The 12,608-nt window shown below is 39.7% G+C and overlaps 1 protein-coding gene across 2 annotated transcripts in view; it reads left to right on the top strand.

Moving 5' to 3' along the window:
- The window catches only part of IGF1R (insulin like growth factor 1 receptor), a 188,957-nt gene that overhangs the window by 157,863 nt on the left and 18,486 nt on the right, over nt 1-12,608 (top strand). The window contains exons 8-15 of one of the 2 annotated variants that reach the window (XM_050903708.1): nt 78-316; nt 793-960; nt 1,167-1,371; nt 5,783-6,069; nt 7,564-7,700; nt 8,038-8,197; nt 9,262-9,364; nt 10,777-10,847. In XM_050903708.1, the coding sequence (XP_050759665.1) occupies nt 78-316; nt 793-960; nt 1,167-1,371; nt 5,783-6,069; nt 7,564-7,700; nt 8,038-8,197; nt 9,262-9,364; nt 10,777-10,847 (1,370 nt within the window). Of the gene's footprint in view, nt 1-77; nt 317-792; nt 961-1,166; nt 1,372-5,782; nt 6,070-7,563; nt 7,701-8,037; nt 8,198-9,258; nt 9,365-10,776; nt 10,848-12,608 lie in introns of both variants that reach the window. The other variant, XM_050903707.1, reaches the window with a different exon arrangement.

The following is a 12,608-nucleotide window of genomic DNA, read 5'->3' as shown; positions in this document are numbered from 1 at the left end:
AGGCACTCTTGTAAATATATGACAATTTTTAGGAGAAAATAAATATTTTGTACTATTTTTTTCTTTTAATATTTCAGACCATTCAAAAATGTGACAGAGTATGATGGGCAAGATGCATGTGGCTCCAATAGCTGGAACATGGTTGATGTTGACCTGCCACCGAACAAAGAGAACAATCCTGGAATTCTACTGCAGGGATTGAAACCTTGGACTCAATACGCCATTTATGTCAAGGCTGTTACCCTCACAATGATGGAAAACCATCATATTCATGGAGCAAAAAGTGAAATTGTATATATACGAACCAATGCTGCAGGTGAGATCCTGGGCTCTTGGGTAAGAGGTTGATAATGCTGCAGGTATGCTTATTATTATGCAAGTTCTGTTGTTAATACAGAAATTGAATTTATGTGCAGATGACATGCATAACGCTAGAAAGTTTCAGTAATTATGAAAGCAGCATTAAGATTTGAATTAAAACTGTGTGGTTGTTCAGACATTATTTTCATTGGGAACTATGGGAGTTTTCTGGAGTTAGGATTTCAGACTTTATTCTATTGGTGAAGGTAAATTTAAGTACAGCTTCAGACTGGGACTGTATGTGGTTGCAGTTGAACCCTTAATAGCTGTTGTTAGTGGGGCGTAAGTAGGAAATCTTTTCTTCGAAATAGGATGGTGTTTTTTCTTGCAGTATAGAAATGGATTGGAATTCACTTTGAAAGCTTGCATCAAAATACATTGTAGAATGCTCTAGAGTTAAATACCTTCCTTTTTTTCTTTTTTCCCCTCCAGTGCCATCCATTCCCTTGGATGTTATTTCAGCATCCAACTCCTCATCCCAACTGATTGTGAAGTGGAATCCTCCCTCCCTTCCCAATGGCAACCTCTCATACTACATCGTACGATGGCAGCAGCAACCTCAGGACAGTTACCTTTACAGACACAATTACTGCTCCAAAGGTAGGAAAACGAAATGTGGTTGTGTTGAAACGCCTGTGACTCTTGCCTGCCAGTAGACTTTACTGACAAGAGGTGAAGCCTGTGCCCTGCTTCACAACTCTTTTGTGAATAACAGCAAGTAGAAGGGAATGGGTAAACATGCATTGTTGCTGTATCCATAATATGGAGAGAAAAGAAACAAGCCGCCTCTGTTCTTTTCTTTTAAGATAAAGTCCCAATTCGAAGATATGCTGATGGGACCATTGATACAGAAGAAGCTACTGAACCCACCAAGCCAGAGGGCTGTGGGGGAGAAAAAGGACCTTGTTGTGCTTGTCCGAAGACAGAGGCAGAAAAGCAAGCTGAGAAGGAGGAAGCAGAGTACCGGAAAGTCTTTGAGAACTTCCTTCACAACTCCATCTTTGTCCCCAGGTAATGGATTTTGGACACTTTCTCTTTGCAAGTGGGGCTAATAATTTCATTTTTTAACATTTCGTAGAGCTGAGGCTTCCTGGATGTGAAAGCATATGTAGATAACACCTGAAACACATAAACACTGCCTTTCCTTTTATGTGAGACAATCTGCAGCCTTACTTTGCAGTTTCTCTTATTCACTAATTTTCATCTCTTTCTCTCAATTTTAGCTAATAGTAAGGGTTCTTACTTATATTGTTCAAGGACTTTAGTGATGGTTTCTTTTCAGACTGAAGAGTCACTTGAGGAGCTCATTGTCTATAAGGGTTTTGGAGATGAGCAACATGTGGCAGACAGGGTTTCAGATGTGATCTTTCTCTAAATAGCCATTTAAGTGCTTGTGTTCCTAATCTGAAGATTTATTTGCCTTTGAAATTGAGGGCATAGTCACCTCGCAGAATTGAAACTGGTCTTCCTTTCCCACTGCACTAATTGCAAAGGCATATCGGTTTCCTGGGTCTGTGCTGCAGAGAAGTATTAAACATGCCCACTCTTCCATGGTAAACACTACCGCTTACACATTAAGTGGAATAGTAACGATTTTATGCTGCAACATAGAGTAGATACTACTGAATTAATTGGTGATTTTGATCCTTGAGTTTCCAATTTATCCTTCGTGTAAGCTGTTCTTACTTCAGATAATTGGATCCTGGGGCCTAGCGCACAGTGTATAGCTGTAATGTTACAGTCTGTAAGCAATCACATTTCAATTGTGCATGTTATCTCATTGTCTCTGTTGGCAGGTGAAGTTTATGGTGAAGTCCTGTGTTTGAGAACTCTAAAGTGTGGCATTGCTGCTCATTAAAACTGGTTTATATCACTCTCCATTGTGATTTTTTGGACCTTTATTCAAGGATGTATTGGATTGACTTGTTTGGGGTTGGGACTGTGATATGTGCAGAGCTTCTTAGCTTTATCCAAAAAATGAGGAACTAGTTCTAACAAACACTCGTTGGAAGTGCTAAGTGTTGTATCTGAGCTGTGTTTGAGTCACATTTAGTATTTGTGGTTGAACTTGTGCAGTGTTTCCCTACTGATGATGAGAACTAGCAGCAAAGATGAGCTACAGAGAAGTAACAGCCACCATGACTGGCCGGGATGTAATTCCTGAGCAATGTGAAATCTTGTAAATGTGATCTGATTTTGGTCTTTATGAAATAGCACAAACGTAAATGTGAATAGCACAAAAATGTAAATGTGATCTGATTTTGGACTTTATGAAATAGTACAGCAAGGAGTTTTGAAAGGCATGTGTCAGGTCTAAACTAGTTGAAAGTCTATTACAAAGCAATTTTTTTATTTCACCAAAGCTTTGTCATTTAAAATGTGTTACCTTCTCCAAAATTTTCTTGCATTCCCCCCCTCCCAAAGGAAACCCATAGAACCTTGAACTGAGGCTAACAAATTAACTGACCAGTTCACAAAGAATTTCCTGAAAGCTTGTCTGTTTCCCTTTTTTCTTAACTTACTGTCATAAGGGTGTGTTTTGTAACAGCAAGGGCAGATAAGGCACAATGCTCAGAAATAGCTGCATAGCTAAGCAACCTTAAAGAGACTGTATGTCAGGGAAATTAAAGATTATGAGCTAGTGAGACGTCTCCGTGGGACAAATCTAAGCAGCTTGTTACTTGCTGATGTCTATTTTTTTTTTTTCTCTCTCCCAGGGGAGAAGTTAATGTGTTAATGCAGGCCTCAATACTAGTATTTGTTTCCAGTGTTCTACCTGTCTCCAGGATATTATGAATGAGACGCAGCATGTAATACAGCGTGAAAATATTTGACTGGGTGGTTTTAAGGTTGCTTAAAAAGCCTGTTGATCTAATCTTGTGTGCAACTTCTGGATGACCCCATGTGTATTACTGCAGTGGTGAGGTAGATTTCAAACATTAGGACCCTGGTTAGTCTTGAAGAGACACTCAACCACTGGAGGATGAGTTATTCTTCAAGTTTTTTGGTTCTCTAATGAGCAGGATGAGACAGGCTCTGTGTGTAGTAGAAGGTATCTGAGAAGTAACATTAAAATTGCCGTAAAGTATGAGAGCAGTTAGCTTTTATGTTAAAAGACCCACATTTTTTTCTTTTTTTAAATTTAAATTTTATTTAATTTTTATAGTATTATTTTTAACTTTTCTCTTGCATTTCTCTTCCTTTCTCTCCTTTAACAGAACAGATGAATTTTCATGTTTTTATCTCTGGACTTTTCCCTGTTTCCTTGGATGCTTGTTTTTTGTCTTTATCTGTGCCTTTCACAAAAGCAGGAAGCTGCTTGACCGAAAAGCAATGGTGTCAAATCTCTTGATATTTTAATCATGTTTGCGTTGTGGTTATCCTGCAGGTCTTTTTCTCATCCTGATACGACTGTAGTTTTCATCAACAAGTTTTGTGTTGCTTTCTCTTTCTCTTTTTCCCCAAAGGCAAGGTAGGACTGTACTTCCCCTTCCCCCCCCCCCCCCCCCCCCCCCCCCCCCCCCCGCCCCCATACCACCAAAGAGTTGAAACTTCGTGCATCCTATAAAAGCAGTGATAGATAAAGTCATGCCTTTTGGGTTCTTGCATTGGCACGTGCTTTTGTGGTTGATTAAAAATGAACTTTTTATTTTCACTGCTTTTATCACAAAATCTGTGCAAATGTGCATCAGTTCAGTGCTAGGCATCCCGTGTGCTTTTAGCGGTTCAGAAGTTTGTTCTTTCCACTGAGGTAAAGCAGTAAATGAATACTCATCCTAAGCAAGGTGAATAGCTTTAGTAAATTCCATAAATATCAGCGTAGAGGAGGCACAAGTGCTTAAATCTCCTATGATATTTCCCCATGCCCCATAAGACATTTGCTTGTATGTTGCTTAAAACAATTTCTTGGTAACTTAGGAAGTTTTTTCCTTGTCTTTGTTTATTTCTGTGCTGTGGTTTACATGACATCTGAGAGTGTCAAAATGACTACTCAAGACATAGTAAAAGGATTTTGGAAAATTTTGTAGTGAACTCCTCGAAAAAAAAAAAATTCATCCAACCTCTGCCAGAAGATTTCAAAAACAAGTCAGCCTGTTTTTGGCTCTCTCTGCAGCATGCTGTTTTGTGGCTGAATGTACTAAGACGGTATATTTGACAGTGAATTAACTTCTCCTGTTGAGTCATCTTTCTTCCTGTTGTGTGTTTGAGGGAGGCCTTATTTGCCTGGTTTGTAACTCGCTCTCTGATAGAAATGTGTTAGACTTCACCTTTGTCCTTGATAACCGTTGTGCTGACCAGGTGCTGAATGGGCACTGGCTCAGTCATTTCAGGTGGGATAGGATTCAAGCCAAAACTGTTTTTGTAGTGTGACTCTTCTTACATTCTTCTTTAACTCCCCTGGTGCATTGCTTTCCAGGCTTGAGCAGTCCTGCAAACTTCAGAGACTAGGAGAGCCGGAGCTGGAAAAGCCAGCTTGCCCTGTGTAGTTAGTGCTCCTGTGCAAAACAGCCTTGGATCTGACACAAGACCGAGTGACAAGTCTAACGTGTAGCAATCGTGTTGGTTAGCTAATACCATCCAAATGTTTCTAAGAGTATTTTCATATTGACGCTTGTACTGATATTCAGGCCTGTCCACTACAACAGTTTCTCAGACTTGAGAAAGTAGTAGTATTGCTGTAAATCCTCAAGTTTTTAACTCTGCGTAGATTTTATACAGATGCCTGGAAGGCAAAGTTAAGTTGCCCGGTGAACTCTTTGCTATACACAATATTAGTATTGTGTTTTCTCATATAGGAAGATTGTTCCTTTGCAGAGCTTTTGTTTGGGTGAGAGAAGTAGAGATACATAAATTACCATACATAAGTGCTGGTTAACACTCATAGTCTTCAGCTACCTTCCAAGGTTTCTTTTCTGAGTGCAGTACATTCAAAGTTCTGTAATTTCATGGCAACTGAAACGAAAGTTAAGCCTACTGAGAGTTAGCTTTGCTAATCCAGCAAACTTCAAAACAGTTTTTTCCCTAACCTTTTCAGCCTTTAACATCTGATTTTTATTTTAAGCGTCAACATTACTGTCATTAAATACAAATCTGGGATGCTTATTGAATAACAGCGAAGCCATTTTTGCTGTTTGGTTTATTGTGTGAGGTCAGAAGTTTGCACGTTTATCTTGGGGTGCAGTGTGAGCTTCAGAATTTTGATTGGTTTCTGACCAAAAGAGAGAGTAATAGGATGTGCTGACATGCTGCAGGTTCAGATTAAAAGAAAGCTTTTGTCTTGTTTTGCAGTTCCCTTTATTTAGCTTTTTTAATAGCAGTTACCTATTTTACCAGGTTTTTTTGCACAGGTTTTCCTGGAGCTGGAGAAAAAGTGGGTTTTCTCTAAAGAGACCTTTCTTATACCTGTCTGTTTGTCCCACAGACCCGATCGGAAGCGGAGGGATGTGTTCCGAATCGCAAATGCCACTTTGGCCACTCGAAACAGGAATGCGACTGGGACAGATCACTTCACCAATGTTTCTGATGCAGAGGAGAGCGAGGTGGAATACCCGTTCTTTGAGACCAAAGTGGATGGCAAGGAGAGAACTGTGATCTCCCATCTCCAGCCTTTTACTCTTTACCGCATTGATATTCACAGCTGCAACCATGAAGCTGACACACTTGGTTGCAGCGCTTCCAACTTTGTCTTTGCAAGAACCATGCCTTCAGGTACGCTCTCAGAAGTATAAAGCTTTGTTTTATTTTCTGGGGAGAGATCAATCTCAGGGAGGAGAAACTCTCCAAAAACATTGGGGTATAATAAAAAAATTCTATGCAAGAAAATAAACTGGAACTATATAAAACTTCGTTACAATAGTTTAATGTCCTTGACTGGTCTCTTGTGTGTACTGAGTGATATGTATTGAGTCTGTGCTGTGATCTGGGGAAAGGTAGAAGTGCATGCATTGACTACAGAGATAATTGTGAGAGAATCCTTTTCCAGTGATATAGGTGAGACCCACAGATGTGGTGGGTTGAAAGTTTTTATTCTTCAGTTCCCTGTATGCTGAATGGAGACAAGGGAACATTTCTCTGCGAATGTTTAGTTTTGCTGTGTTCACTCTGAACTGTTTGCAGATGTTAGAGTTTTGCTGGTGGGAATGTTTGCCAAATGTTTCTTCTGTCACAGAATGACCATGCATTTGTCCAGCCTGGAAACAGGAGGAGTACTGTGTTGCTTTGTGCCCAGTTGCCGGCATCTAGAGTACTTCAAATAGGAAGCATTGAATGCTGTACTCATGTTTGGGACTTTTACAGATTGTACTTCTTCTGAGAAGAATAGAGATGATTTTAGTGTAAGCTCATATGCATCCAGCAAAGAGCTTCTGACTCCAGCAGATGTCTGGGAATATTTGATGCAGAATGGTAGCAATTTTGTTTTGTTTCTGGAAGGAAAGACTATCATAATCCAGATCCAGCTGTGTCAGTAAAAAGGCAAAAAGTATTGCTTATTTCAAGGAAATAAGGAAATCTGTGAGATCAGGGAAAAGGAAATAAGTGTTCCCAGATTTTTAGCACATGGCTCTGAAAATTAAAGGCTAAACAATTCTGTTTTCTTCTAAACCTAACAACTGTATTTTGGAAAAAGTGGTCTTTTTTCTTTGACTGAAACGATCTTCATATTCCTGTTAAGTTTTGAATAAAACACATAAAATTATCAGGAAAGAAATAGGGATAAAGCAGTTCCTGAATTGCTGATGAGACTCTGTTTTAAACTGCAACAGATTTCCTAAGACTGGACGTTTTAGGAAGGGGATGGCAGCGGGGCAGATCTTGTGTGTTTGCAGACAGGTTGCTGTTTACAGCCATTCGGTGGGATTAGCTGTCTGCACCGTTTCGGTGTAGTGGAAAGTTTGGAAGGAAGAACCAGATGCTGATAAACAGGTTTTTTGGCACACAGAGCACAGTGACTAACACAGAGCCCCTACCTGGTGAAGCTGTATACGCTGCACTGTTTTTCTGGCAACCAGCAGTTCAGACTCTGTTAATCTCTCCAACAGGCCCCTGGCCAGTGCATTTTGTTCTCTGGATCTTTGAATAGCACTTACTGCAATGCTTCGATACCTAAACAATAGCATGAACCTTTTCTTTTCCTCAATTGTTGCGTAAGTTCCTGTTTCAGTAATAGATGTTCTTCTCGCATCACTTGTAAATATTTTACAGAGGGAGCAGATAACATTCCAGGAACGGTAGCATGGGAAGCAAAAGAAGAAAATACCGTCTACCTGAAGTGGTTAGAACCTGCAAATCCAAATGGGCTGATACTAATGTATGAAATCAAATATGGGCAGCATGGAGAGGTGAGGATTTGACATTTCTCTGTTAAGAGTTACTGCTTGTAACTCTAATTTATGCAGATAATAGGATCTTTCTTAACATGCTTCTGTGCAGTGCTGGAGACCAAAGACAGAAATTGTGATTTCAAACACCCAGCACCAACCAGCATGCCATTCCTTTGTTTTGGTTATTTTGGCAGTTTTTGAATTCCACTTATCTATTTAAGGTGTTTGAAGAAAAACTGATCAGATGGGGCTTTTAGTTAAAAAAAATTAGCTTATCCTGCAGCTATATTGTTTTCTCAAGAATGAAGGAATGTGACGATATTAACATGAACTGTAAATTGCTTTTTTCTTTTAGGAGAAGCGGGAATGTGTTTCCAGACAGGAATACAAGAAGCTTGGAGGAGCTAAACTAACTCATCTGAACCCTGGAAACTATTCTGCTAGAGTTCAGGCCACTTCACTAGCTGGAAATGGGTCATGGACTGAGCCAGTCTCTTTCTATGTGCAACCCAAATGTAAGGCGAATGTTTGTTGGCTGTGTCAAACTGGGAGACTATTGTCTTTTTAATAATTCCTGATGTTTACGTGTGTAACTGGGTGTATGAGCCTCTTGCCTATACTCTTGAATACTTCTCTTATTTGCTGATGCTTCTTTGGGAACTCTTTTGTGTTCCTTTTTTTGGCAAGTGTTGACAACCAGGAGGTGTGTCTGAGGTGTGGTCCTTTTTCTTGCATGCATTGTATATGTATGAGAGGTGCAACCAGGTGATGGGTGTGTAGAACACACCACTGCGGCTTCCTGTGATGTACAGCTATGTTGGGAATGTAGCGTTAGCCATAACAACATGGAGCTGGATTGTACAAAACCTGTGGCAATAAGGCAAACCTGCTTTAAATTGCAAAATAATACAAGAAACAAATCATTTGTTTAGATTTTTGGCTGGCAGGTTTTTTTTCAATATCACGCTACTTTTTCATATGATCTGTTCCAAGTGACATTTGATAAAGATAACATCCTGATGAAAGAGTGATGCTGGTCCTGACAATGGGAGTAATTTATATTTTGGAAGAACACCACCATAGTGTCCACAGAGACCCTCTCAAGAACTTCTGTATTTAGTTGTAGAGCAGACCTATCCACAGAAAACTGGAACTTCATCTTTTATTCCTTTTTGGTTTTCTAATTGCTTGGACATTGAAGAACTTGAAGTAAAGAGCAGTGTGTGTATATTCTGAATATAAGTATAAGCAATTGCAAGGTGGAAAAAAGGTGAATATGAAAGTGAACAATTACATATTGTTCACTGAGGAGTGTAAGTCCTTAAGCGTAACTTCTGAAAACAAACCCCAGACAGACACTGTTCTGTACAAAATTAATGCTTTTCATTGTCTGTTTTCTTGTTCCAGTCATCTGCAGTCAGGGAGTGTTTCTGAGTACATTTTTCCACATCAGACCAGAAAATGAGTACTTTGATTTCTTCCCTGTATGGAAATATACTGAGTGGGTTTTGAATGTTTCTTTGTTAATGGAGATTTTATAGAAACCCTGATACAATTGTTTTCTTGTTGGTTGCAGCAGCAAACTATGGAAACTTCCTGCACTTGATAATTGTGCTCCCTATTGCTTTCCTGCTCATCATTGGGGGATTACTGATAATGCTGTATGTCTTTAACAAGAAGAGGTGAGTTGTATATGCTTGTGGTTAAAACTGCAGGAGGGGAGTGTTTATTTTCAAATCTCTGCCCATGGAGCAAGTTAGAAATTAAAAAGGGAAGCGGTATTCAGAGGACTCGAGAAGCTAAAGTAGATTCTGTCTTGTTGGTGTGTAAAAGGAGGTGGTTCAGAGTTACCAGCGAGCATCTGGCTGCTGCTTGAGGGATGAAGAGGCTTTTTATTACAGTATCATGTTTGAGAGGGAAGAGGAAGGCTTGTCAGGAACATATCCAGTGGAACAGTGATGGTAGACACTGAACCTATATAATCAGAGGATTTGACTGAAATATGGGTCAATATAAATCATGAAAACTTAGTTCTATTAGGTTAATTTGATCTCTTGCAAATTCTAGAGGTTTTTTTGAAGTCTTTACATCCACTTAAAAAATTACATCCTGGACAGAGCAGTCTAGGGGACAGTTCTATTGATTTGTTTTCCTCAGTTTTGGTTTTTGTAACTAGTGATTTTTTTTTTTTCTTATTTAATTGAAATACATAATGAGAACTTACTAGAAGGCAGTGCAAATGTTCAGCCTTGCAACTTTCTAGGTATGGAGGTTTTTTATTACACTCATATAAATTATGCTCCTTGAGTATCCCATTATTTCCAGCTCCAGTTCATTTGTGTGCAGACAGTACTACCAGTTCTCAAGCACTCCAGAAAGGGCTTTGTATCTAGTGAAGTACAATACCTGCTTGGCCTTCCTTTGGGCTCTCCTAGGTGAAATGCCTGATAACTCATCCTTCTTTAAACTTTTGTTCTAGCCCACAAGAATGTTTTGTCTTTGATTTTCTGAGGTCTGATTGATAATTTTATTTCTACAGCCTGCGTCCTGCAAGAGCTCTCACAGTGCTGAATAAATATGTCTTATTCTGCAAAGCACCCCAGTAAAATCGGGGAGGTGGGGGGTGTGTGTGTGTGTTTTTTAAAATAAAATAATAGAAACACTTATAAAATAGTGGAATGGAACTCCCCATTAAAAACAATCTTGTCCTTTCCTAGATCACTTCTCTCCCACAGTAGAGCAGATGATGTTGAAGTATGTTCTCAGCCACATGTCCCCTGGGTGTATCACCATACAGCTGCTTTTCTTAAAGGAAGTTTATCCAGCAGCTAAAAGTACCTTGTGTTTATTCTTTTCTGGTGCTAGTTTGGTATAGAGAAGACTGCAGGTTTCCTGGGAAAGCTATTCTGGGCTGTTTTGCCATTGATTATGTGAGGTAGAATAAGAACTTGGTTTGTCCCCTTTGTCTGAAAAGCTCTCCACATACAGTAAATAATATTCTGTGGTTGAGCAAACAGTGGAAAAGCTGTAGAAGAGGTGGTCTGAAATTTACTTAGGTTTAAAGATTAAAAAAGAAAAAAAAATATTTCAACAGGAACAGCGACAGACTGGGCAATGGAGTACTTTACGCTTCTGTGAACCCTGAGTACTTTAGTGCTTCAGACGGTAAGTGTGGCCCTTACACTTCTGATACTTTTACTTTCGTATATTGTATTTGTGTCTGACTTTGAAAGGTATGAAACTTTAAAAGGGGTGTTGTAAAATGGCTTTCTCTCTTCGTTTTATTAGCACAGCCATGGAATCCATCATTGATAACACATAAATGTCACCCGTCTCTTGAAACTGGGGAGTTTTTGAAATTTCTCCTGTAGTTTATTCAGCTGAGGCAAATTTAGATGCATTATTTTCATGTTCAGATTATCATCTACTCATCCAGTGATATTTTCACTGGAATGAAGGAAGAATTCATGAATTCATCTTTCATGTTTGCCCTTTTAAGCCCTGTTCTGACCTATCGGAACAAACCCACTGCTTGTTTCTATGTACTTCTCACATGGAAAATAGTAACACTTAGAAAAAACAATACTGTCTCCTCACTTCCCATCCCAATAAAACTCTCCAACAACTTTTCACAGTTAGAGAAAGAGAAAAGCAATATTGTGGGCTTCCAGACATATCACATGCAGCAATTGCGTGTTCAAATGAGCACGGATGTTTAATCCATATTTGTTTCTCTTAATATCCGGAGTGTGGATAAGCCTGTTTTTCTCTAGCTGGCAAAGCGGTTTTTTAAAGCTAGTTTCAAACTGACCTAATGTATTTGTGACTGATGTATATACTTGGCGATGACAATGTTTAGAGGTATTAGACTGTGGCTGTGTTTAGATCCCAGCTAGTATATTTGTGTTGAGTGCTCTGCTAACAGAGTGAAATAATTGTAGTTCTAAAGTCAGGTGTGGGGTTTTGGGGGGCATCTTTAATTTCTTGCAATTTTCCATGGGAGACACAATGTGGATAATGCTCAAGTGTTTAAAACCATCCAGGAAATAAAAATTCTTTAAAACAAAATTGCTGTTCCTAGAACAGCATGCTTTTTTTGGTTTTGCTTTCTGTATGTCTGTATTATTTTCCTGTACTTCACTATCGCAGGAGGTTGTGCCTCCTCATGGTGTAGATGAACTTCTTGACAGTTCTTGTGTTGGCTGTCCCTGAGCAGCAGCAGGAGCTGAGTGAGCCTGGCAGTCCAGGGATCCTTGCATCCCGTGGGCTGCGATTGCTGTGGAATGGAGAACCCTGGAAATTCAGCTTTCTGTGCTTTAAAAAATAATAAAATACAAAAAGCCACCTATGTTCCTACTGGAACCCTACTTGCTAGGTAATTAATTTATCCCCCCCATAGAGGTGTGGTTATCTAACAAGCATGTGCCCATACTGTATGGATTATGTACATGTGGAGCTCTTCAAGCGCAGGAGGAAATCAGAACATCAGGCGAATTTCCATGAGGCATCAGTTCTTCTGTTTATGGTTTAGTTTGGTGCTACTGCTGTAGACTTCTTGCCGGAATAGTGTTTCCAAAAGCCCCCAGGAGGCTAATGGGTTTAGCCGGAGTAACAGCGGACTATTTTACTGTTGTTTTTTATAGCGGCACCATTAGGGTTAAAGGTCTGTCAATGTTCATGCTATAATCGTCTATTTTTGCATCCTGTCATTTCACCCCTCCAGAGCATGTGACACAACTGTCCCCTTCTTTGGTGACTGATAGGCAGCAGCATCAGTGACTACTCGGATGTCTTCTTGCCTGAGGCAGTCCTCCCTCCTGGCAGTCACCTTCTGAGATCTCTCTTCTGCCTCAGATCAAAGACTTGCAGCAGCAAGTTCTGCCTTTACTGGTGCAACAGTGTGTGTGCAAGGGATCAGAGTGGTTT

Source organism: Gymnogyps californianus, chromosome 11, assembly GCF_018139145.2.
Source record: "Gymnogyps californianus isolate 813 chromosome 11, ASM1813914v2, whole genome shotgun sequence".
In the NCBI taxonomy this organism is placed as follows: Eukaryota; Metazoa; Chordata; class Aves; order Accipitriformes; family Cathartidae; genus Gymnogyps; species Gymnogyps californianus.
The sequence above is the reverse complement of the archived record's forward strand: the minus strand, read 5'-3'. Positions and strand labels throughout refer to the sequence as shown.